Genomic DNA, 27597 nt, shown 5'->3' with positions numbered 1-27597 from the left:
CAACACTTTAATAAATGAAACACTTTGCTAATAAAACAAATGATAATTTTACAAACAATAGTACCTTGTGTTCTTTGCTATAAGTCCCTCTCAACATTAATATATTGTTTTTGTGCGTCTGAGGGAAAACAAGTAAGAGGTCACGAATTAGAACAATGCATGTTGATTCCAATTACGGTAAAAAGCAATGAACAAGATGTGCTAATGCTGAAAAAAGAAGGTGTTTGTGTGCGCTATCAAGAGCCAGTGTGGAATATTTAATATCAGATTTATTTCCATGATGTGTGTTGTGATGAGACTTCAAATGATTCCCTTCCACACAGTGTCTGCATCAACACAACAAAGCATTGTGGGTATTTATCTCTCTCTTAGCGCGGTGAAACAATCAAGGCTTGGATTATAGTGACTCTTCAAGACGGCACCGATAATGAGATCGTCCCCCACTTCACCGTCAAGGAGTGGCGGGAATAAAACAGACAAAATGCTTAATAAATGGATACAGTGTTTTATTTTATTCACCCCCCCCCCCAAAAAAAGGAAAAAGACACAATTTTCAATTTATGAAGCTGGAAATTGTGTACTGGGTCCCTCCAGACTCGCATTAACTATGACTGGAGGGGCCAATCATACTTAGATCCATGCTGTGGTCTACATTTCCTATGCAGGACATGCCCACTACTCTCCTCTCCTCTCCTCTCCTCTCCTCTCCTCTTCTCTCCATCCCCCTCTCACACCCTCCACCACCCATGCTGAGGGTTGTCGGTGCAGGGCCACTATTAGTGCTGGAGAGATAAAACTGTAAGTGTTGCTCCCAATTAGCGCATCACTGACCAAGCTGTGGGTTCTCTTCACCCGTTAATGCTGGCTGAGAGAGGGAGGGAGGGGGATGAGCAGGGAGGGAGAGATAGGGGAGAGAAAGAGGAGAGAAAGGGAGAAGCGATGGGCAGTGAGAGAGACAAAAAGAGAGAGAGGGAGAGAAAGGATAGATTGGGAAAAAAAGAGCGAGGGAGTGAAATGGGGCTTAAGCATTCATTTTGAGTGGAGAGACAGGTCCCATTGACATTTAACAGCGTTTGTGCAACTTGGTGCGGAGGTTATGATGCAAATGAGGAGGAATTAAAAGTGGATAGAGGTTTGTCATTGATGGATTGCAGTCTGGCAGTGCTCACCACTTCCTAGTGTCCATCAGAGGCGATTACTGTGTAATTAAACCTTATTTCTGGACTCTCCGGCGCATAATTACTTGTGTGTGTGGGGGGGGCAGAATGCGGGGCAGAATGGGGGGCAGAATGCGTTAGCGTCAAGGTCTGTCCGTGGTCTCAGTCCAATGTCAGATCCAGCCGGCTGACAGTGCAGAAGAACAGTCACTTTTAATAAGAGGTGAAAACATATTAAACGACACAGTATGCTGATTATAGAGGATTTAGGCTTTCAAGTGCTCCAGTCCTTTGTGTTATTTGCATAATGTATTCTTTCCATCCACCTCTTCTAGAGCTTTGGGCAATTTCCTCTCACAATTTGAATCGATTGCACATTGAAGGCTACTTAAAGGGAATTATCACTTTGCATATTTTAATTGTTGTGCGGGGAGAGGAATGTTAGGTGTATTCTGTTGAGTCTGGCTCTGGCCAGGTGATTCTAGGTGTGCAGTGGTGACCAGAGTAACCCTCCAAGTTCACACATACACAAACACACCCGCACGCAGGCACCCACACACACCAATATTTGCAATGCAAATGAAGAGCACAGGAGTAAGTGCCTCTTTGATATCAACAAAATGCCAACACATTGATTTAACAGCACTCCACTAATGATCTACCGGTACTCATAAGATTACCATTACAATACATACATATATAACTGTTTCAATGAAACCTGAATTAACTAACATTATGTACTGTATCTTTAAACCCATCCAAGGTTTGTATTGTAATGCGAAGACCTTGGACCTGCAACATATTGTTGCTATGTAGACTCTCAGGGCCAAATTGTAATAGAATGCACATACACGCAGTAAGGATGGGATTGGTTGTAGCTTTTCAAATCAACTTAATATTTCATGTTTTGTTTTAAAAACAAGGTAAGAAAAAAGAACAGCGGCTGAACCTCAAATCTCACAGACCTCATAAAGCAAAGTGCAATGGACAAAGACCAAGCAGAAACTCCATTGCTCAGCAACCGGAAATCTCAGTCTGCTTTGCACAGCTAATTACACTGTAGCTAGCTTCCTACGCTTACCATCAACCATATAATGATGCTTTCAAAAATGGTAGGGATAAAAGCACCTAATTTACATTCATAGTAGTCACTTTATGTGAATTCTTTGTGTGAGGTAAGGTTTTAGTGTTTTTACTTGACACTTTTCCCCCCAAAATAAATGAATTGTTACATTTTAATGAGAGAAATGTATGACTAAACTTTTGGTGCACTGCAACATACCAGAGATATATTTTAATTGCACACGTTGTAGGTTGAGGTGGCACAAGGTTTGTTAAAAAATGTGCATTATCTACTGTATACTGCATACACGGTGCATCAATCTATGAAGATAATCCATATTATCTGTGTTTGATATCAAATCATTTGCACACCAGGAAATGTAAATTGTGTAAAAACAACACATTTAAAATGAAAGTACATTTAAACAATTAAATTAACCCCCCCCACCGCCCCACCCCCCCAAAAAAACATATTACAAAGATCTCGCAGAGCACAGTTTTTTTTCCGAAAGTACGGCCTTGATTTAAATCTAAACTACACCCTTACAAGAAAGGGTTCCAAAAGGGTTCTTTGCGGAGGGATAGGGTTCTTTGCGGAGGGATAGGGTTCTACCAATAACTATTTTGATCTGAAGGATCCTTTCTGGAAGACAACGTTTCTTTGTACGGCAAAGAGTTGTACCCAGAATTTTAACATCCTAAGAACAGTTTTTGGAAGAAAGGTTCTTTGATGATTCTTCGGAAGGCAAGAGGGATTCTTCGGAAGGCAAGGAGGATTCTTCGGAAGGCAAGAGGGAATCTTCGGAAGGCAAGGAGGATTCTTCGGAAGGCAAGAGGGATTCTTCGGAAGGCAAGGAGGGTTCTTCGGAAGGCAAGAGGGATTCTTCGGAAGGCAAGGAGGATTCTTCGGAAGGCAAGAGGGATTCTTCGTAAGGCAAGAGTGATTCTTCGGAAGGCAAGGAGGAGTCTTCGGAAGGCAAGGAGGATTCTTCGGAAGGCAAGGAGGGTTCTTCGGAAGGCAAGAAGGAATCTTCGGAAGGCAAGAGGGATTCTTCGGAAGGCAAGGAGGATTCTTCTGAAGGCAAGGAGGATTCTTCGGAAGGCAAGGAGAATTCTTCGGAAGGCAAGAAGGAATCTTCGGAAGGCAAGAAGGAATCTTCGGAAGGCAAGAAGGAATCTTTGGAAGGTAAGAAGGAATCTTCGGAAGGCAAGAGGGATTCTTCGGAAGGCAAGAGGGATTTAACATAGAACCATATATCATATTTCCCAGCATGCTCTATTGCAGGGTGATTTTTAGAATTGTTTTAAAATTTTGCATGTACATTGTTTGGTTGATACATTTTATGCTACACAAAGATTAATAACATATATATTATTTAACTAAACCAATCTGTTAGTAGTTGGACTTATTGCACCTGTTAAAGAGATGGTTATTCCATTGTAGATCATTGGGGTAGTCTCAGTATTCAATCTTCCCTACGCTGACAGTCATTCTGAATACAGGTTGCGGGTGATACAAATTCCACTTGTTGGATATACTAACTCTGAGTGTACAAAGCATTAGGAACACCTGCTCTTTCCATGACATAGACTGACCAGGTAAAAGCTATGATCCCTTATTGATGTCAACAGTTGAAACCACTTCAAGGGGAGGGGAATTTTAAGCCTTGAGACAATTGAGACATGGAATGTGTATGTGTGCCATTCAGTGCGTTTGAATGGGATATGGAATTAGGTGCCAGGCACACCGGTTTGAGTGTGTCAAGAACTGCAACGCTGCTGGGTTTATCACGCTCAACAGCTTCCTGTGTGTATCAAGAATGGTCCATCACCCAAAGGGCATCCAGCTAACAACTGTGGGAAGCACTGGAATCAACATGGGCCAGCATGCCTTTGGAACGCTTCCGTAACCTTGTGGAGTCCATGCCCTGATGAATTAAGGCGCTTCTGAGGGCAAAAGGGGGGAGCGGGTACAACTCATTAGTAAGAAGGTGTTCCTAATTCATTTAAAGGCTGGCAGAACCATTCATAGAGGGAAGAACCTTTAGATAGGAAGAACCTTTATATTATAAAATGGTTATTGGTAGGATCCTTCATAGAGGGTTCTAGGTAGGACCATATACAGGGGGTTCTTTAAAGAACCATACATATAGGGTTTTCGGTGAAGGGTTCTACCTAGCACCAAAAAGGGTTCCCCTATGGGGACAAACTGAAGAACCCTATATGGTTCAACATAGCACCTTATTTTCACAGAGTGTAAACTCTGTACTGTTATGTCGGCATTCAACAAAGTTAGAGGATGCCGTGAAAACAAGCTTTATTTTCAAGGAACACAAAAACTCAATTGAAGACCTCAGATCTTAAAAAAATACAAAAAGAAAATAGATTTTCAAGAAAACATCTTTAATGAATCAGTTGTTGTCTTTTGTACCTCAGACAGATTACATGAAAATACATTTAAGTCGACTGCAAGTATGGCAACATATTCACACATATAAACATGTATGTGGTGCATTTTGTATGTATTTATGTATATAAATATGTACAACAGAAACACGTTACACTCAGTTCAAGTTTTGTGCAAGTGTGTTTTACATCTACTAATTATATATAAAATCCCACACAATCCAAATCATTTTCATGTGTGCCCACGTAATATACACAATCACACAACTACAGCTCACCAAAGATTAAAGCAACGCATTGGATTATGCATCAAGGGAAACCTCGGAGAGGACCTGCAAAGTCCAGCAGTTTTCTCCCGTCCACCAGAAATGTTTCCCTTGCGGGTGTTGTGTGTCTATCTGTATGTCGCTCGGAGGCTTGAGTGAGTGTGCATCCAGTTTTGTCAGACACACGTTAGACTATACCACCATCTCCTCTGCTCAGTGCCTCTGAGGTAGACTCAAGCTCAAGGACCTGTGATTTCCTGCTCCCACCCACTTTCCTTTTTGTTTTTCTTTTGTTCGATTTGTCAACAAATTGTAGGACATTCAGAAGACATAAATGAAATACTACATGTATAATATGTAGCCATGAGGTAGAAATGTCTCAAAGAACACTATAATAAAATGATTGAATAGAAAGCGGGGAAAAAATAAACAAACACAGAAACCACCAATAACATTGTTTGCCAGTTCTGGTACAAAGAAAAAAATAAGCCGAGGGAAAAGTACATAGCAACACAACAAAGACAAGAAGATTGGTTGGATAGTACAATTCAAGTGATTTGGTTGTTTCGAAAGTACTGTATATGTGAAGGAATGGGCTTATCGTGCTCTCAAGTACATCAGTAGGTTTCAGTTTAGAGAGGGCAGACTGAATTATGGGATAGACCGCGTTGTGGTCAGTTGACAGACTGCACTGCAGTTTCCATGTGCTGTTGACACTGTCACACACACGCACGCATGCACGTACACGCACACACACACACACCTCAGCGTGTCCTTTCCTCTCCTCAGTGAGAGTGAGCGGAGAAGTGAGATTCACACGCCTGGGCTGTGGGTCAAGGAGTAGGGAGCGAGACTCCATTTTCTATTTCCAGAACAAGCCTTCGAGTAATGAGCTTCTACACATACAGCACACTCAGGCTGTGAGCATCCGCCTGTTAGCACTGTATCAAGTTTGTGAAACATTTGAACATTCCGATGAATTGAAGGTATGTGAAAGTGCATTCAGGTCAATCTTAAGTAACTCCAGAGGTGAACTAAATCTGAGAAGTTGACGTGGATGTGTTGTGTTCTAAGGTTTGTTCGTGTGTAGCATATCAATAAAGCATTGTACATTTCACCCACCTACCATTATTTTATATGAGTGAAGTATAATTTGAGTCAAAGTTACATAGGCCATGTAAGCGGTTATATTACGGTCGTGTTACTTCCGTGGATCCACCCTTTCATCTACCCAAGCGAGAGAAATTGGAGAAGTGTTCAATCTTACATAGCCGAGACGTCGTGGTAGACGAGTGCAATGTGCAGTCACAGCAAGTTCCATCTAAAATCCGTTGAGTGCTAAAATGGAAAAGGTATGCAAACTAGAATTGGAAATAATACCAATCATAGGAAGAGATAAACGTTACACTGGTCACAAGCTGACAAAACAAAACAAAAAACGTAAAGGCAAGCAACATAGGACTGGCAATCTCAGTGCTCGGGGATTGCAAACCAGTGATTATGAACACCAAAACAAAAAATACACACAACGGAATGCGATAGTGCACAATAATAATACACCTACGGTACATCAACACCGCAACACGCATAGCAACAGTCGGGCACAGAGAACAAAAGAAGAGCAACAAAATACATTCAAATGCAAAACAATGAGCTATGAATCACTGTTCTGTGGGTCTTTTGGTACTGACCACAGCAGACTGACTGGACGTTTCTTAAAGGTGCAATGCAGCTGTTTTTTTTTATCTCAATATCAAATCCTTTCTGGGAAACATTGAAGTACCTCACTGTGATTGCTTTCAATTAAAATGGCAAAAAAAAAAAATATAGCTTCTCAGCAAAGGGCAATTTCTAAAGCAATCATTTTGCTAGGACATTCTGGGAGTGGTCTGAGTGGTGTGCTGTTATTGGCAGAGAGGTTCGGAACTCTCTTTCTTATTGGTCTATTAACTAATTTACCGCATGGTGATATCACCATGAATGGCCAAACTCCATCCCACCAAAACAGGAAGAAATTTCAGGCAGTCTTTTCAAACAGCTCGTACACTAAAATTACATTATCATAATTTTCATAATTTCCCAGTATTATTCCAACCTCATAGTGTGGAAATATATATAAAACACAGGAAATCACGTTTTTGACTGTACTGGGCCTTTAAGAGCCAGGATGAGTGTCCAATTAGTGGTATATCCACCGTGACCATGTGCTTGGGTAATGTGTGTACATACTATACAACGAGGATGCGATTGGCCAAATACCTTAAACAATACCTAGCTCCTACCCGCAAGCCCTTGTTGAGTCTCCTTGCAGATATGACACAACTGGATAGGTGTTAGCAATATGACCGAAAATCTCCAGAGCATTCCAGAGTTCAATCATTATAGCCATGGTGTTGTGAACAGTCTTATCACGTCAGATCTGTACCTGGATAAGCCAATGAGGACCTCTGGTAAGGAACTGAAAACAGGTTTGGAATTGAGCCCCTGGTGCTGAACCTCTGACCTCGGTGATGAATAAAGCTGGCAGCCTTTTCTCATTCAAACCGACTCGACTGGCTGACATATAGCAGTAATTAGCATTTGGCCATTTTGGATCTGAGGCTGTCCCCCCCGACTGCTCTGCTGCCTCCTAGATGAGTTGAAACCAACTGAGGTAGAACAGAAAGTATGTGATCTTAAAGTTGCATTTTATTCTGGGAAATCCGGAATCACACACTGTGTCACGGCACAGTTCGCTTTTTGTCTTCATTTGGTGGCGTTTCTGCTTCATCGTCAATTACAGTAATTCTATGGCTTCCTGTGACAACACAATAGCAACTGAAGTTCATCGTTCCATCTAAAGAGTTGTTCGTTGTTGACAACATTCCCCTAACCTTCATATAAGCCACTATACGTGGTCATCAGCGCCCCCTTAAAACATCAGGGGAACAACTCTCTTGATTCAATGAATACACAACAGGATCAGAAAAACACACTAGGGCATCGCATTTTCTAAAAACCTTAAAATGGAAACTGAACTCATCGCCAAATTCTTCATTTAAGCACCTTCGGAAAAGAAAAAGAGAAATCTCCATATTGACTTATTTGTCCCGTCGTTCCAGAACTAAATCTGGTTACATTCATTTTCATCTCCTTGACCGTCTCCCCTAGAAGGTTCGAGGTAAACCTAACAATGTTTCTCTAGATATTATATAAATGACAAAAATCTTGGTCTTAATACTCTCAGAGGATCGTAGTGCTTTTGTGTGGTGATGACGTTGAGGTACTGTACAATTCACAAACACTTTCCTGAGTTTTTTTTTTGCAGACAGAGGATCAGAGATGAAGTGTATGGATCGGGGGTCCAAATTCCTGTCACCCCCTGAGGAATACTGTTGATACTTGGTGAAATGGCAGGAGAAAATGGCAACCGCCACTCTAATTTTAATTTTGCTGTTGAAGTTTAAAGCTCATAATATCAGCACATGCCATTAATGTAGATTGTGAGGCAAACAAAATCATTATACATAAAAAAAAAAGAGAATTAAGAAAGCACCACTACAGGCACTTGGTTAGCCAACTAAATTTTTAGGGGACAACAACAAATGTATATATACACACAGGGTCCTCCTCTGTCTCTTCTCAAGTTGACCCCTTCTTAATGTGTATAACTATGCCTGACTTTAGCAGCGTCAAGCATCCTAATGAAATCTCTGCTCGTTACCTGCAAAACCATCAGGTATCACTCCAACCAAGTCTCTTGATGTTTCTCCACCTCTGGCGTCAGGTCTCACGTGTGGGGGGTTTACGTCGCCCCTCTTGTGTGCCTTCCTCTCTGGTTAGCACCACAGACAGGTCAAAGAATTCCCAACGCCTCTTTCTTGAGGACTTTCCCCCCGAGGTTCACTGACCGCACCCAAACATTTTGTTCCACTCGGTGTACGTGTCGATCTCTTTCTGCGATATACTGGGCTGGAATTTGCAAAAAACACTGTCAAAGTCCTGGTAGGTGAGGGGTCGCATCTGGCCCGTGGGCATGATGCTCACCGAGAGGTCCAGGCCTTGGGAGGAGGTGTGCAGCATGCCCACCAGGGCCTCCTGGCACAGCCTTGCCACGTCCAGGCCGGAGAAGCCCTCGGTGCGCTGGACCAGCAGCACCAGCTCCTCCTCACTGAGGCAGTACTTCCGCTGGGACTGGGACAGCAGCTGGCTCAGCATGTGGTGGCGGGACGAACCGTCCGGCAGCGGCACCAGGACCCGCCGGCCAAAGTACCGTCGCAGCCCTTCGTCCATGTCCTGGGGCTTGCTGGTGGAGCAGACCACCAGGACGTGGTTGTTGGAGTCATCGGCCGGCCCCAGGAGCAGCGCATCAAGCTGGGCCAGGAGCTCGGCCTTGAGGCGGTGAACGGGGCTCTCGTTGCTGAGCTGGGCTGACAGCAGCATGTCCACGTCGCTGATGAACAGGACTGAGGGCTGGCGGCAGCGCGCCACCAGGAAGGAGGCCCGCAGGATCTTGTCACCCTCTGCTAGCCACTTGGTGGCCAAGGTGGAGCCTCTGAGCTGCAGGAAGGGTGCCCCCAGCTGGCTTGCCATGCAGCGGCCCAGCAACGTCCGGCCAGTTCCTCTGGGGCCGAACAGTAGAACGCACCTCGGGGCCGAACCTAGGCCGCTGAACATGTCCGGACGTAGCATGGGCCAGAGAACCTCCTCCTTCAGAGTGGCCTTGGCCAGCTCCAGGCCTGCAATGTCACTCCAGTCGACTGGGGGTCCCTGCTGCAGGATCTCAGAGGTCACCATGTCCAGGAGGTGGGGGTCGCTGCTCTTCAGCTGCTCCTCAGCGGGCCGGGAGGATGAGGTCGCCCCCGTCAGGGAGAGGTGGGAGAGGTGCAGGCGGTGCTCATCCCCTTGGTCGCTCAGGGAGGGAGAAGTGAAGCTGCCCAGGGAGTCGGTTGAGCGCGAGCCACCCCGAGTGGAGGTATAGGACGGAGGGGTGAGGGCTCCACCCGCAGACTGCTCAGAGGCCATGGGCTGCTTTTGGGTATTAAACGGCAAAGATGACTTGCCAGCGTTCCTGTCAAAACCATTCCCTCCGCCGCCCGCATTTGAGATGCTGCTGTCCGGTACCCTGTACATGGGGCTCTCTGCGGTGCTGCGTGCCTGGCCGTAGACAAAATTTCCATAAGTGGAGTCCATCTCTCCTTGCCCTGTCATGTAGAAGGCTTTTCTCTTCAGAGAGTTGGACAAGCTGCCATTCAGAGGCGTGGGCGCGATGGGGCCAAGGTTGTGCGACTGGTAGGGGTACCCGGGGAGCGTGGAGGAGGGGGGCAGGGGGGTGGGAGCGGCGATCCCTGACGGTAGGTAGGAGGATGGAGGGGGGGCTCCCCCAGGGCTGTAGCCTGGCCCCACAGAGCTCTGGGAGGGGTACCCGGCATGTGGGTAATTGTAGCCCGAAAGGTTGGAGGATCCCCCATTGTAGGCCGGGACCTGGGAGGGGTGGGGGGGTGGAGGAGGGGGCTGCAAGAGGCCGGAGCTGTGCAGCGGGGAGGTGGTGACCTGGGAGCTGTAGCCCAGGTAGGAGCCACTGTAGCTGGGGCCGTATTCCTGAGAGGAGCCTGCAGAGGAGTGGAGGGCCGTGGCGGTGTGACTACCACAGCTGCTACTGGAGTAACCAGGCTCTGTCAGTCCGCTGGAGGCCAGGCCCGGGGATGGCGAGCTGCACATACCAGCCACCTCCGCCGCCACCCCTCCTTTCCTCATGGACATCCCCTCGGGGACGCAGTATACCCCCTCCTGCCAGGCCTCGCCCTCCCCCTTCCTGCCGTTCATCCCGGCCTCGGCGTAGGAGTTCAGCAGGGCCCTCTCACTGGGCATCTCCAGGATGCCAGAGTACTTCTCAGCGTACTTCTTGAGCAGGTTGGAGGCGGTAAGTGCAGAGATGTCGTCGTTGGCCCAGGCGTACTGGTAGGTGCTGCCGCCGCGCTGCAGGTGGCCCCGGTAAGCCTCGGCCTTGTGGGCCGGCGAGCGCGTGGTGGAGGTGATGTCAAAGTGCTGCTCCGCCCACTGCGCATGCTCTGGGGTCCACTGCATCTTTAGGCCTGCAACGGCAAGAGCATAGAGACAGACAGGACAGTTAGGTTGGTCTTATTTATAAGACAAAGGTACAGCCACTCAAAATACAGCATCTCTTCACTTAGGCTCTCTGTCAATTGGTCTTCGCTCTGCTGTCAACGGATTGATTATAATGGCTGTGATGTGATGACAGTTTATTGGGAGTGATCAAACACTGTCATGCTTATGATAGTACGCACTGTATTTTGCTTAATCATGGAGATTCACTGCTGCCATTTCTTCAATATAAAATCGAGAATACAACTCATGAATATGTATATGAATCTGAGGTTATACAGTGGGTCATTTATGAGGTTATACAGTGGGTCATTTATGACATGATTCACACATCATGATCAATAATTAACATCCATGATGACTAATGTACTACTGAGCAAGATGTGTTCTAGTTTAATGAAATTTTACATTGCTACTGTATATTGAATAATAATTACTGTGAATAATGATTTTATATTTGACGTCCATCAGTTTCATTTAGTGAATGGCTTAAAGATGCAATATGTCACTTTTTGGGCGACCCGACCAAATTCACATAGAAATGTGTTTTATAGATCTGACATTCTCATTGAAAGCAAGTCTAAGAAGCGGTAGATCTGTTCTATGTGCGCTATTTTCATGCTTTCTGTTCTTAAGCTTAGGTTTTGTGTCTTTTACTTTGGGTTTTGTTCACCAGCTTCAAACAACTAAAAATACAATATTTTGGTTATGGAAAATATATTACACAGCGGTTTAGATGGTACAATGATTCTTCTCTATACTATACTTGCTTGTTTGGTCACATAAACTGAAATGAAACCTAACCCTAACTATTATAATTTTTGCAGCCAGGAAACGGCAAAGCGATTTCAGCAAGGTGCATCTTTAAATAAATGTCAAATATTATATTCATGAAAATGACTAACTAACGAAAATTCTTCACATTTAAGTCGTCTGATATAATTCGCCTCTCGCATTTCTTTTGTTTCTTGGAACACGGATGGTAAATATGACACGAGTAATGACAGATCACATGAAGGACACCGCCTCTCTGCCTTGGGACCGGGCTGGCTGCTACCAGGTTAGGACAAAATAATGCACCCTGCACATAACAATATGACACAGACATGGCAGGTCACTCCATAATCCCTCTCTCATCTCAGGCGGCCGGAGATGGTTTCAGAACGCGCCTCGCCTAGTGCAGCAAGCAATCTCCCCCCGCCGGCAGTGTTCTGCTGCTTTCATCAATACACACACACACACACCAGAGCCACAGCTGGCTATGAATTACAACACCCTGTGTATGAGGCCTCCGCTATACACCGCACAGTGCCGGACTGCACCTCCACCCCGTCACCTCTCTCTCTCTCTCTCTCTCGCTCTGCCTTTCCATCTCCATTCGTCTCCTACCTTTCTCTCTCGCTCCTTTTCCCTGTCCACCCTCTCTCATTACCCCCTCCCATCTTTGTCCTCATCCCTTTTTCTCTCTCCCCCCCGCCTCTGGCTCGTTCGCTCCGTCTCACACACACTTCAGTCACCTAGATCCCTTTGTTGCCTCTGAGGCTCAAGAGCCACTATTTTATATAATCCCCAAAGACTATCTGCAAATACTAACACACGCACGCACGCACGCACGCACACATACACACGCGCACACACACACACAGTCATCTCACTATCAAAGCATGGTGCTATCAAAGGCCAGACCCACATCGTCGTAGGAGCCTCCTCTCAGATCGGACTCTGTTTGATTTGATTTAACACACAGCGGATTATGAGGATCATTTATGACCATCCTCTGTCCTTTCTTCAGTCTCAGTAGCATGTCTTATGAATCCACTGTCGGAGGCCCTTTAAGCACTGCATGTCTTACAATTACCATACCACCGACGTTCCTCTTGGTTTTTTTTATAAGTGGAACTGGCGTGAACACGCACACACACACTCGCTAACACACATATTCACAAACACACTTCTCCAGTAGGTTCGGCGTGTCAGCGTAGCATGGTGTTTGTTTGGTAATAGAGCCGGGGGAATTCCCCAGACTCCTCTCTGATTCTCTCTCCCAGACGTCTCGCCAGACACCAGCAGCTAATTAGCAGGATGACGATGTGCTAATTGTGTTCATTTACAAGGTTTAAGCCGAGGGGAGTCTTGCCGGGGCTGGCACGCATGTCACGCTCCTTATTGTAATGACTATATGAACCTCCACGGACAGAAAGGGCTTGGAAATACTTCAGCCTGGATCAAATTGTTCAATAAACTGTGTGTGTGTTTCATTGACATGACGTTTCATCGACAGTGGTTTCTGAAAAATAACTGCTGCATGATGGGAATAATTGTTGCGATTGATAATTCTTCACATAGCATCTGTATTCTTTTCTTGTTTTGTAAAACAATGACATTTCTGCACAGTAAAACGTGTTTGAATATACAACTAGAATGTTTACTCAACGTATATTTTGGGCTTAGAGGTTAGACACAGAAGTAAACTAACTGCCTAAATGTCAAAAAGTTGACGTTTAGGTAAGGATGGGAGTTTACAACAGAAGGTTATTCATTTGCCAATGGAGCTCATTTGAGAACTCTAAAACATAATGCATCCGGATTTAAATACATTTACATTTTAAAAAAGCATCAGCAGAAAATATTCTTCTCAACTCTGTGATTTTCCGGTTCATAATAATATTTGTCATGGTCAGCTAATGGAGAACGTCATATCTTGTACCCAGCAAGACATTACACCCGATAGCTAAGTGGGTGGTTATTGCAATATTTCTCACATCCTTTACACTAATTGTGAGGTTCAAAAACCTCCCTATTGCCCCATTATACGATAGCTGCAATATTTGTCCAAAGTTCTATAATACTTCGATGGCATTTCAATTTTGGGGCTAAATGTCATTTATTGGATGAATTACCATTTCAATTGTAGATAGCAGAGTCTTAAGTAGTTCAGAGGTTATGGTAGAAACAGTTTGCGAGAGAAAAATACCCTTCTAAGAGCACGGTCTCGATACTCTCTTAAAAATATAGTATCGCCCTTCAATATTTCAACACAACAGTATATCTTCTTGAATCTTTCTCACAATACCCTGGTCTACCCTAACAACATCTCTCTCTCTCTCTCTCTCTCTCTCTCTCTCTCTCTCTCTCTCTCTTCACAGCAGAATGCTAGGTAGTCTCTCTCCTCACAGTGTTATTATTAACTAGAGATGCCTCCCTCCCTCCCTCCTCCCTGCCTGTGTTGGAGAATTCATAGTCTGACTCCTAGTACTGTGTACTGGGCCTCGCTCTGGGGACCACGGTTCAGCTGCCAGCATGTCAATGGAGAGAAACACACAGGAGGGAAGGAGGTAAAGAGAGGGGGGATGAGAGAGGGACAAAGGGAGAGAGAGAAGCTATAGGGGGAATAGAGGGTGAAAGAGAGGGTATGCAGTGCCAGTCTGGCAACTTGGCAAGAAAACAACAGAGAAAACACACACACACACACGCACACACACACACAACCTTCTACGCGGCAAAAAAAACACATCTTCCAAATCTTCCAAATTCCAGCCCACTTAAAACAACCACCTAACCTCCCTTTTATCACTGTAATATTGACATAGAAAACCTCAATCACTCCTATCTTATTTAAATCCATTTAGAAAACATGGAATCTTTATAATTCCATCCTCAATAAAGCCAACACTTCTAAGAGACGTGTCAGGCTCCATCAGTGCCTTCATCTCTCCAATCAGGGGGTTAATGTAAAGCCACAGCACGCGTCTCAATGGTATCCTATTCCCTACATAGTGCACTACTTTTGACCATAGCCCTATAGGCCCTGGTCCAGAGGTGCAATATATAGGGAATAGGGTGCCATTTGAGACGCATCCACAGTGATTACCTCCACTATGCAAATGAGGGCCAAATGATAACTTGCACTATTTAAATCAGGTAACACTGATTACTCTCCCGTTATTCAGATGAGGGCATATGAGTTTGAACTCAAGGCTTTGAACCTCATGCACTTCCATAAACACATGGAATAAGGCCCTGAGACTGGCTCTTGAATCGTACATTGTTGTCCATGTGATGGTTAAAACATGGAATACACACATCTCTAATCTTATAAAAACTTTTATGCCTCTCGAATTGAAAACATTCTAAATATCAACATCTAACGCAAGATTGAATTTGGATCACCATGAATGACCATGTGTGCGTGTGCGCGCGTGCGCTCTCTGAGAGAGAGTGAGATTGTGTGAGTCTGGCCGAGCATTAACGCACTCAGCTGCAACAACATCCAACAACATTTGGATGCGTCCTAAGAGCATCAAGTCCGTCATATAGAAGGTCTAATCAAACTCATTTCTGCTTCTGGACATTGGCATGAACGTGGCTGCATATTAGAAAGGGGTGTGTGTGTGTGTGTGTGTGTGTGTGTGTGTGTGTGTGTGTCTGTGTGTGCGTGTGCGTGTGTGGGGGGTAAACAGCTCTTCAGAAAGCACTAATGAGCTCTTTGAAGTCCGTCTGCTGTGTGATTCTACACAGAGTGTGTTTGAGCGGGCGACCTATTTCAGCCCTGTCATAATTAAGATCCATGCGTTTACAGAGACAGACATGTGAACAAACGCACATCAAAGATCCTTCTCTTCCGACGAGTCATCTCGCATTATGCACGCCAAAACAAGGTGTGCCGCAATATATTCAGAACACGTTCGGCGGCGGGTTTTGAAATGAAATGTGGTGAAAGACTGAATTTGTGGCAGCAACTGATTGGCAAGTGATCTAACTTCATCAAATGAGAATAAGAGACCAATTCAATTTCACGAGGAAATGGTCCAAGCAATTACTGATATCCTCGTCCGATAGAGCAGAGGGCATAATTTAACCTCGAATTCAGCGAGATATTGTGTGTGTAACGTGCGCGTGTGTGTGTAACGTGCGTGCATGCCGGGGTATGTGTGCCACCTTGTTAATGAGGCTGCCACATTGACACTGTTACTAAGCCAGTGGCGATGGCGTATTGGCACACACTACCTGCCGTGTAAAATAATGTGATTAAGCCCTCTAAAATGCAATTAATTAAGTAATTAGTCGTGAATGAGTGTCAGACACTGCAATCAAAATTGCTTCAGTGTTTTGGTTAATTGATTGAACCTCTGCACTTACAAATACTGATTTGTCAGGTCCCTAAGCTAAGAAGTTACAGTTTGACTCTTAGCGCATGACCCAACTATAACATTGCATCAATGTTGTCATCTGGATTCATAAACGCTTGTGTACTTCTAATGAAGGTAACTATTGTGTGGTGGCCCACTAATACTCATAGTGCTGTTCAGAAATGTGGGTAGCTGTATACAATAGATTGTCAGGCAGAAAACTCCACTTAGAATCAAGCTGCCTGTTTATAGAGCTTGAAACGGAAGGGAAAGCGAGGACTTGGGAGTCTGGGGTTCAACCACAAAGACGATAGAAACAAATGAAGTTATATTTGAAGTATTTGTTTCTCGTCTGTTGGTATGTAAATGCAGATTTAAATAGGTACTTTGTGTCTGAGAAGATGGAGCTGGAACACCTCGCGTGAATATTTAAATTCCAATGTCTGAGGATCAGATCATTTCACCCCCCCCCCAAAAAAATATGATCTGTCACTCCACAGATCCCTTCCAAAACAGAAATATATGTATCAAACAAAATTAAAATAAAATAGCTTGAACCCAAAGCCTGACAAATTAGTTCCGAATCCCCACAGACCAAGCAAAGACCAAGCATTCCCTCATTTCTTCTGAAACTGTAAAGATAAACAAAAACCAAGCATTGCAGTCTTTGAAGCATGCATTTTGAAGCCCAACCGCTGTTCAGTGGCTTACCATGACAACAACTCCACTGAGGGAAAACAACAGCAACAAAAACAGAAGTAGTTGAAAGCGCAGACAGCAAGCAGTGACTTTCCACTTTCAATACAGACACATGACAATACAGACAAATGACAATACAGACACATGACAAAACAGACACATGACAATACAGACACATGACAATACAGACACAAAAGATAAGCTGTCATCAATGAAATTGAGATTTTATATTAAAAAAAACATATAAACCAACTGGAATTCAGGAAATTCAGAGTGACAGGTAATATTAGGAAATCCGACCGATATCCTTTAAATATTCCTAGTAATATGGGGATCCCTCATCCCTACTAATAATACTTGGACCACGTGTTCTCCCTCATGTATGGATTTGCTCGACAAACTATAACCTGCCGGCTTTCAGGGATAGTTAAAGTGATAGTTCACTCTCCAGTAACAGTTTGCCAGATGCTTTCAGGGATAGTTAAAGTGATAGTTCATTCTCCAGAGACAGTTTGCCAGATGCTTTCAGGGATAGTTAAAGTGATAGTTCACTCTCCAGTAACAGTTTGCCAGATGTTTTCAGGGATAGTTAAAGTGATAGTTCACTCTCCAGAGACAGTTTGCCAGATGTTTTCAGGGATAGTTAAAGTGATAGTTCACTCTCCAGTAACAGTTTGCAAGATGCTTTCAGGGATAGTTAAAGTGATAGTTCACTCTCCAGTAACAGTTTGCCAGATGCTTTCAGGGATAGTTAAAGTGATAGCTCACTCTCCAGTAACAGTTTGCCAGATGTTTTCAGGGATAGTTAAAGTGATAGTTCACTCTCCAGTAACAGTTTGCCAGATGCTTTCAGGGATAGTTAAAGTGATAGTTCACACTCCAGTAACAGTTTGCCAGATGCTTTCAGGGATAGTTAAAGTGATAGTTCACTCTCCAGTAACAGTTTGCCAGATGCTTTCAGGGATAGTTAAAGTGATAGTTCACTCTCCAGTAACAGTTTGCCAGATGTTTTCAGGGATAGTTAAAGTGATAGTTCACTCTCCAGTAACAGTTTGCCAGATGCTTTCAGGGATAGTTAAAGTGATAGTTCACTCTCCAGTAACAGTTTGCCAGATGTTTTCAGGGATAGTTAAAGTGATAGTTCACTCTCCAGTAACAGTTTGCCAGATGTTTTCAGGGATAGTTAAAGTGATAGTTCACTCTCCAGTAACAGTTTGCCAGATGCTTTCAGGGATAGTTAAAGTGATAGTTCACACTCCAGTAACAGTTTGCCAGATGCTTTCAGGGATAGTTAAAGTGATAGTTCACTCTCCAGTAACAGTTTGCCAGATGCTTTCAGGGATAGTTAAAGTCATAGTTCACTCTCCAGTAAAAGTTTGCCAGATGTTTCAGACCTTAAAAGTGATCTAATGTTACGAAAAGTCTATGTCCCATGACAATACAGACACATGGCAATACAGACACATGGCAATACAGACACATGACAATACAGACACATGGCAATACAGACACATGGCAATACAGACACATGACAATACAGACACATGGCAATACAGACACATGGCAATACAGACACATGACAATACAGACACATGGCAATACAGACACATGGCAATACAGACACATGGCAATACAGACACATGGCAATACAGACACATGACAATACAGACACATGGCAATACAGACACATGACAATACAGACACATGGCAATACAGACACATGGCAATACAGACACATGGCAATACAGACACATGACAATACAGACACATGACAATACAGACACTTTTTATTACTCCATTGAGCACAAACAAATCTACCTAGGCAAATATAGTGACACTTTCCCCTGAGCTGTATAATAAATTGACACTGGATAAATTGCCTTTTACTAGACATACTATCGGAGCTCTGGGTTAAACGGAGAGCGCAGTTAAACAAATGCTCCGGATCAAGGAAATTGTGCATGGCTTCACGTGTCAGTCAGGGGGGAAATTGAGAGATATTCAGAGTGAGCTCTAATCCGCCGCCGCGGCGACACGGGGACGCTAACGCCCTAGCATCTCGCCATTCATCTTTAATGCAGTCGGGCCCGTCCTTTAGACAGTCCATTTCCTGTGACTGGCGCACCGCGCCTAATCACCCGGTTATACCCACGATGGTATTCTCAAAGACACAGCACACACATACATAAACACACACCGGGCCTGTAGCACACTGAGACAAGACACCAGATCATTTTAACCCAGCGTTAACACCGACAACGCCTTTCACTGCTGTTAGCCAACATAATCTTCCTCCTCCCTCATCTCCAACACACACCACACACGAACACACACTAACTGCAATCCTGCAGATTCATCTTAACAAGCATGGACATGTCCTAATATGTCCCCAGTATGTGCTGACATTCTCAGGATGGTAGAAAACAGTAAGCCACTGCTGAGGGACCTCATCTACATATATTCTAAACCTGTTAGAGGTGATGGGATCCTTCTGGTGGCGTAGTCCAGGACTTTGTTCCAAATGGCACCCTATTCCCTATACAGTGCACTACTTTCCACCAGTGCCATATGGGCCCTGGTCAAACATAGTGCACTTTATAGGTAATAAGGTACCATTTGGGAGGGGCCCAAGATCTCCTTTCTTTGGGGGGCCTGTGGGGTTAACACAGGGCTAGGTGGTATTGATACACTCCAGACGCCTGGATCTATACCGGCGGTGCCACCGCGACTTTGTTTACCTGTTGGTTAAGTAATTAAAATAGATTTCAGACTGAAGGCCCTAATCCTTTTAGAAACCACATTGATTGGACGACCGGCAGAGGAGAGTCATTGTGTCATTTAGTTCAACGTTTAGTTTTTAACACAGGTGGAATGTGTGTGTGTGTGTGTGTGTGTGTGTGTGTGTGTGTGTGCGTGCGTGCTTGCGTGCGTGCGTGTGTGTGTGTGTTGCACATCCGTGCCTACATGTCTATGTGCACTGTGTGTGCCTCGTGAAATCGAAACTTGGAAAAGTCCTCGACGAGGAGGACGTCATTAAGGGACTGTGGACTAATGAGGGGGTGTAGTTGAAAGACAGAGAGAGAGGCCCACCTACAGATAATGGAGGGGAAGCCTCTCACCTCGTCTAAAGCTGTCTGTCTGCGTAAATAAAATGAGATAATTATTGAGTGAACAAGCGGCGAGGCGCACTCTTTTTTTACCGTTGCGGTCAGTAAATCAACGAGAAACAGGTTGCTTTCAGACATTAAGTGCCTGCTAAGCACAGAAGATGCATCATATTTCAAGAGCGCTGCATTTGTGTGGGTGAGGAGGCAGGGAAATGGAGTGTGATAACCATCCATTACCTTATACGGTGTTGGACGATGAGCATTTTCAAGTGACTCATTTCTGGAAGTACCATCTATTGGGTGCTTGGGGAGAGAATACTTTGATAGGTCATCCAAAAAGAACTATTCACGGGGTCGTTACCGCGGCAGCACAAAGAGACACACGAAGAGAAAGGCTCTTTCCCCGCTCATTATTCTAATGTAGTAGTCAGAGAATAATCCACACGACGACGCGTACAAACACAACGAAATCACAGAACAGGCCATTAGATTCACGGCCCGTAGGTACTAAATAAGACAGAATATCAACATATGCATACATCTCATGGTCAAATCAAATCAAATGTATTTGTCCCAAACGTAATTTACAACAGGTATAAAAGGTGCAGCGAAATGCTTATGTCCTAGCTCCCTCAACAATACAGTACATTAACCAGTGATCAATAATAACAATGCAGTACATTAACCAGGGATCAATAATAACAATGCAGTACATTAACCAGTGATCAATAATAACAATGCAGTACATTACCCAGTGATCAATAATAACAATGCAGTACATTAACCAGTGATCAATAATAACAATGCAGTACATTACCCAGTGATCAATAATAACAATGCAGTACATTAACCAGTGATCAATAATAACAATGAGGTACCTTAACCAGTGATCAATAATAACAATGCAGTACATTAACCAGTGATCAATAATAACAATGCAGTACATTAACCAGTGATCAATAATAACAATGCAGTACATTACCCAGTGATCAATAATAACAATGCAGTACATTAACCAGTGATCAATAATAACAATGCAGTACATTACCCAGTGATCAATAATAACAATGCAGTACATTACCCAGTGATCAATAATAACAATGAGGTACCTTAACCAGTGATCAATAATAACAATGCAGTACATTAACCAGTGATCAATAATAACAATGCAGTACATTACCCAGTGATCAATAATAACAATGCAGTACATTAACCAGTGATCAATAATAACAATGCAGTACATTACCCAGTGATCAATAATAACAATGCAGTACATTACCCAGTGATCAATAATAACAATGAGGTACCTTAACCAGTGATCAATAATAACAATGCAGTACATTAACCAGTGACAATCAGAAGAGTCCAAAATAGCAGAAGTAATTGAAGAGTTAGTTGCATAATGGAATGGATTTACACTGTATTTACTCATATAAAGTGGGTAGTGAGATCAATAGAATTTAATAGAACAACAGCGTTGACTGTGTGTGTGTGTGTGTGTGTGTGTGTGTGTGTGTGTGTGTGTGTGTGTGTGTGTGTGTGTGTGTGTGTGTGCTTCTGTGTGTATGTTTATGGGTGTTTGTGTGTATGTGTTTGTGTTTGAGGGTTGGATATGTGGGTAGTCAGTGCAATGTTCCATATATAGTCTCTCCGGTGCAGGTCTATCCAGGGAGACAGCTAGGTTGAGTTTTTCAGCAGTCTGATGGCCTGGTGGTAGAAGCTGTCGTGGAGCCTGTTGGTTCGGGAACCGATATTCCGATACCGCTTGCCAGATGGTAACAGAGTGAAAAGTCTTTGGCTCGGGTGACTGGAGTCCTTGATGATCTTTTGGGCCTTCCTCAGGCACCGCCTGGTGTAGATGTCCTGGAAGGCAGGAAGGTCGCCCCCAGGGATGTAGTAGGTCCTCTGTAGGGCCTTCTGGTTTTCGGCGAAGCAGTTGCCGTACCAGGGTGTGGATTGTGCAGCTGTAGAACTTCATTAGGATCTGAGGGCCCATGCCAAATTTCTTCAGGTGCCTATGGTGGTAGTGTAATTGGACCATGTCAGGTTCTCTGAGGAACTTGAAGCTTTTGACCCTCTCCATTGCAGCCCTGTCAATGACAATAGGGGAGTTCTCCTCCCCCTGTTTCCTGTAGTCCACGAGCTGTAGTCAATGAACAGCATTCTCACATAGGTGTTCCTCTTGTCCAGGTGGGACAGGGTAGTGTGTAGCACAATTGCGATTGCATCATCTGTGGATCTGAGAGGGTCCAGGGTGTCAGGTAAGGTGGAGCTGATATGGTCCTTGACCAGCCTCTTGAAGCACTTCATGATGACAGAAGTGAGTGCTACAGGGTTTTAGCTGTTTATGTTAATCTTCAACAACACAGACCCCAAAGCAAATCAGGAGGAGAAAAATACATTTATTCACAGAGAACAAATCATTGTTGTTATGCTTGAAAGTGGATGTTCGATGTTCGTTCAGTCCTCTACAGCAGCGGGGGGCCTTGTAGAAGGATCAGTGTTGATTGCCTCGAAACGAGCATACAGTAGAAGTTGTTTAGATTGTCTAGGAGAAAGGCATCTGTGTTCGCAGTGCTACTAGTTATTCCCTTGTAGTCCGTAATGGTTTGTAGTCCTTGCCACATTCGCCTAGCGTTAGCGCAGGCGAAATGTAATCCCCGTACTGTCTTTTTTCGTCTTTTGATTTATTTCTGGAGGTCGTAGCTGGTCTTATTGTATTCATCCATATTCCCAGATATCCAATTTGAATGCGTTGGTCCACACTCTCAGTTTTGCACGGATGTTGCTATTGAACTACAGCTTCTGTATTGGATGTGTGTGAATAGTCATTGATGGGATAACATCCTCTATGCATTTCCTGATGAACCCCGTGACTGAGTCTGTATACTTATTGATGTTATTGTCAGAGGCAAACCAGAACATTTCCCAGTCTTGTAGCATAAATTCTGATTGGTCAGACCAGCATTTTACAAATCTTACCATGGCTTTTTCCATGGCTGCTTTAATTTTTGCTTGTAGACTTGCAGGAGCAGGATAAAGGTGTGGTCTGATTTTCCGAAGGGGGTTAAAGGAGGGCTTTGTATCCATCTCGGAATGGAGAATAACAATAGTCCAACGTATTTTTCCTGCAAGAGGCAAGAGATGTGTTGGTGGAATTTTGGGAAAACTTTCCTTCAATTTATTTTGTTAAAGTCCCCGGCTACAACGAATGTGGCCTCAAGATATGCTATTTGCTGTTTCCAATTTGTTCATATTCCTGTGTAATTCCTTGAGTGCCAGTGTGGTGTCGACTTGGGGGGTGCACAGCCATGATACAAACAGCAGTGATCTCTCATTAGATAATCCATCAACATCATAAACACTAAAGCTATTGAAAAATATTTTTCATCAAAATCAAATGTCAATTAAAGCCAATTTGGTACATTTAACAGACAATACATTTCTACAATTACTGTTTTCTTTGTTACGTTTTGTCACATAACTTTTAACCTTCGGACAACAGTGGAACCAGAGTTTCCTCTTGAATGGTTATATAACACCAGCCACTGATATCCTCCTGAATGTTAGAAAACGCAAGCAGATTCCCAACAATGTTTCACTTTCTCTGTTGTCACTGGCTTTCTGTCTGTGTGAGTGTGTGTGTGAGTGTGTGTGTGTGTGTGTGTCTGTGTGTCTGTGTGAGTGTGTGTGTGAGTGTGTGTGTGTGTGTGTGTGTGTGTCTCTGTGTCTGTGTCTGTGTGTGTGTGCTGCGGCAGACACGGTGACGTTAAGCTTTTGACAGACGAGCCAGGCATGGCTGTCAAAGTGACACTGCTTGTGAATGAATGTGTGTGTGTGCGTGCGTGCGTGCGTGCATCAAATGCATGCCCTTCTTGATAGTTGTTTGTGTCAGAATAAATTATCCACTGCCATAGCCAACAGTGCAAACCCCTCCAACAGAGAGAGGAGTCACCAGTTAAGAGTTCTGCTGCTGCTAATTATCTGACGATAGCCACCCTGACAATCCTCCAAAAGAGGAAAAGCCCGGGCGACCGCGTGTTGGTGAGATGGGGGTCAGAGAGGCCCGCTCCAAACAGGAGTTCAGCTCAGATTAAAAACTGCTGTCAGCAGAGCACAGCTTGTCTCTACTACTGAACAGCACCGTTCTGAAATAACCCCAACATCCATATTGAACTGTAAATGCATGGGATCGTCAAAGGTGTCAAGTCATTCACACTTCACATCAGGCACTGCCAGCTCTGGCGGGTTTTTCATCCAACAAAAATCTACATGAAGGGATACAGACACACCAAATAAAAGGACATTATTGACCGTTTGCAATTCTTTCATTCACATCTGAAATTATACTGAATAAGAAAAATGCGTTTACTTTATTATTGCTCATAATATTTTACAATTTTGTAAAATGTGACGAAGCCATTGGTTAATTCCAGACTCCTTTGTAGTCTAAAATACCTCTACTTTGAATTCAATGTGGATTTCATTCTGGTGGAATTCACACAGGTTGTCTAAACACTCAAACAGTGGATCAATATGGCCATCGATCTGTGGCATTGAGACTGAGCCAGAAGTGTCGGGGGGGCAAGAGATTCTCACTAGCGTTCCCCAGTCTACCGCTGAGGAGCCGCAACACACACACACACACACACACACACACACACACACACACACACACACACACACACACACACACACACACACACACACACACACTCAAAATATAAATAACACCAACCAAACTACAGCACACATATTTCAGTCTCTTTACTCCCGAGACATTTGTGTCTTTGGAAGTTGGAATGAGCTGTTCGTTTGACTCTATGAGGACATCCATTTCAGTTCTCTGAGTGAATATCAAGCCAGCTAGGCAGTCAGCGTAACATCATCACAGGTCCTGAGACTGAACTGACGCAGTCGATTCCTTTGAATAATTCATTGGGACTGAGTGATAAGATGGCTTCTGATACAGCTCTGAGACCGAGGGGTAGATTTGGAAAAGTCCAAACTTTAAAAGAACCAGCCCGTGACTGACGGATCCATATTTCAGACAACTCACTCGTGATATCACACCACAGAAAGAGGAAAGACACAGATACTTGCTTCATTTTTAAAACGATTTTCTTAGTGTCAATGTGTCATTAGTCATTATTTCATCTCCTATCCTCTATTTTCCCTTTTGTTGAACAATGACTAATGACATCAAATGAGTTGGAAGGAAATCTAAAAAAATCATTATTGTAAGTTTGGAAAAAGTATAATTACAATTGACAAAAAAGAATATCAATCATCGCTTATTTCCATTTCACAGAGAGACCAGGCTAGTCAATTCCTCAAACAATTTCCAGACAGGTATTTGGAAGCATCGAACTAAACAGTCAAAACCGCGGCGATTACAAAATACCTACCTCCTCCTTAATATGGCATCTAGGAGGTTGGAACGTGATGGGGGGTAGCAATAAGCCAGACGGTGTCTCAGAGGAATAAGAGAGAGCAGATTTAATGTAATCATAAGGGAAGCTCATCTTTCAGGGAACAGTAATAATGAGCAATCAATAAGGGCCCTAACAGAGTTAGAGAGAGTGCCTGACAGCAGCTGTAGGCCTGTTAACAGGCAGCGTCTGCTCTCCCATTACTTGGGTTGGGTGCACCGTGACACACACACACACACACACACACACACACACACACACACACACACACACACACACACACACACACACACACACACACACACACACACACACACACACACACACCTCTGGTGACACCCACCAGCAGTGTGTCAGTCTCTATCGATCTCTGGCTTTAATCACATTCACTGTTAATGTACCCAATAGATGTTAGAGTGGTCTAAGCTGTACTACAGATAAACCAGTATAAAGCGGATATTAGAAATACACTTTTCTTGTGAGCACCATCAAACAGTTGACCAGTATCTCACTTCAAAAAACAAGGACATTGATTTGAATGAGAACGTCTGAAATGGCTTCGAAGGGTCAAAGTGAAAGAGTGTAATGAACCTTAACGGTGCTGAGGAGATGACATCATTAGCTTTGGTGAAAATAACTGACCCAAAATCAGTTGCTATGGGCAACGTCTACCCCCTTCCTCTGGACAACACAGTACTGCAATAAGTCAGTCATCTCCTACCTTACTGTGATCACACTTTCAGACAATCAGTGAGAGAGAGAGAGAGGGGGAGGCTAACAGAAAGAGAGAGCATGAGAGAGGAAAGTAAAATAAAGGAAAGGAAATGCGACACACCACACTGACACGCTCACTTGACTGACCCTCGAAGACAAGGTACACATTAACCCAATTACAACATGCTAGCCCAGCTAGCCTAGCTCTACACATTAGCCCAATTAAAACATGCTAGCCTAGCTCTACACATTAACCCAATTACAACATGATAGCCCAGCTAGCCTAGCTCTACACATTAGACCAATTACAACATGATAACCATGCTAGCCTAGCTCACACCCAATTACAAATCAAATCAAATGTTATTGGTTGCTAGACATATTTTGCAGATGGTATCGCAGGTGCAGCAAAATGCTCATGCTCCAACAGTGCAATATACGTAACAATACGAAACAATACACAAAAATCCCCAAAATAAAAAGAAAGAAATTAAGAAAAAGAAAGAGCAATGTCAGAGTCGGGAGTATAAATATATACAGTGTATATGTATATAATGTTGTGTATAGACAGTATGGACAGTATATGAATAGCAAAGGTGTGTATGGCAGTAGTTATATAGGATGAGCCTTGACTAGAATACAGTATATAGATATGAAGTGGGTAAAACATTACGTAAACATTATTCAAGTGACCAGTGTTCAATGACCATGTGCATAGGGCAGAGGTCTCTAAGGTGCAGGGTAGAGTACCAGGTGAGCAATGCTCGCTGGACTAGCATGTTGCTCAGCTAGCTTAGCTCACACAGGTTCCTGTGTCATGTAATAATCTTCCCAGTGTGAAATAGTTCTCAATCGTTTTGATTGTGTCCTGATTGTGACGTCGTGCTGTACTATTTCTCCCAGCGCGAAAATGTTCCCAGTTAAATAATTGCATGCGCATCTCTTTATGTGGATGGCTGAGCTCATCTCTTTTTGTGGATGGCTGAGCTCATCTCTTTTTGTGGATGGCTGAGCTCATCTCTTTATGTGGATGGCTGAGGGCATCTCTTTTTGTGGATGGCTGAGCTCATCTCTTTATGTGGATGGCTGAGGGCATCTCTTTTTGTGGATGGCTGAGGGCATCTCTTGTTGTGGATGGCTGAGCTCATCTCTTTATGTGGATGGCTGAGCTCATCTCTTTTTGTGGATGGCTGAGGGCATCTCTTTTTGTGGATGGCTGAGCTCATCTCTTTATGTGGATGGCTGAGGGCATCTCTTTTTGTGGATGGCTGAGCTCATCTCTTTATATGGATGGCTGAGCTCATCTCTTGTTGTGGATGGCTGAGCTCATCTCTTTTGTGGATGGCTGAGCTCATCTTTTTATGTGGATGGCTGAGCTCGTGTGGATGTTTCTTTCACACCTTGCCTCGGCCTCTAAAACTGTTCTGTGGGCATGCACATTTGCTTCGCACATCTGCCAGTCAATGGTGGCCAGGAGTATTGACTTTGACCAATCAGAAGCTTGTTGAGGCGTGAGGTCA

The 27597-nt window shown here is 43.9% G+C and overlaps 1 protein-coding gene across 1 annotated transcript in view; it reads right to left on the bottom strand.

The window, feature by feature from the left end:
* Positions 1 to 8184: 8184 nt before the first annotated feature.
* Positions 8185 to 27597, bottom strand: part of LOC110495797 (fidgetin-like) — a 32921-nt gene continuing 13508 nt past the window's right edge. Inside the window, exon 3 of the mRNA XM_021571237.2 lies at positions 8185 to 10965. Within this exon, the coding sequence (XP_021426912.2) occupies positions 8774 to 10965 (2192 nt within the window). The 3' untranslated portion in view covers positions 8185 to 8773. The remainder of the gene's footprint in view (positions 10966 to 27597) is intronic.

Source organism: Oncorhynchus mykiss, chromosome 18 (genome assembly GCF_013265735.2).
Source record: "Oncorhynchus mykiss isolate Arlee chromosome 18, USDA_OmykA_1.1, whole genome shotgun sequence".
In the NCBI taxonomy this organism is placed as follows: Eukaryota; Metazoa; Chordata; class Actinopteri; order Salmoniformes; family Salmonidae; genus Oncorhynchus; species Oncorhynchus mykiss.
Note: the sequence above shows the minus strand (reverse complement) of the source record. Positions and strands in the feature narration are given on the sequence as shown.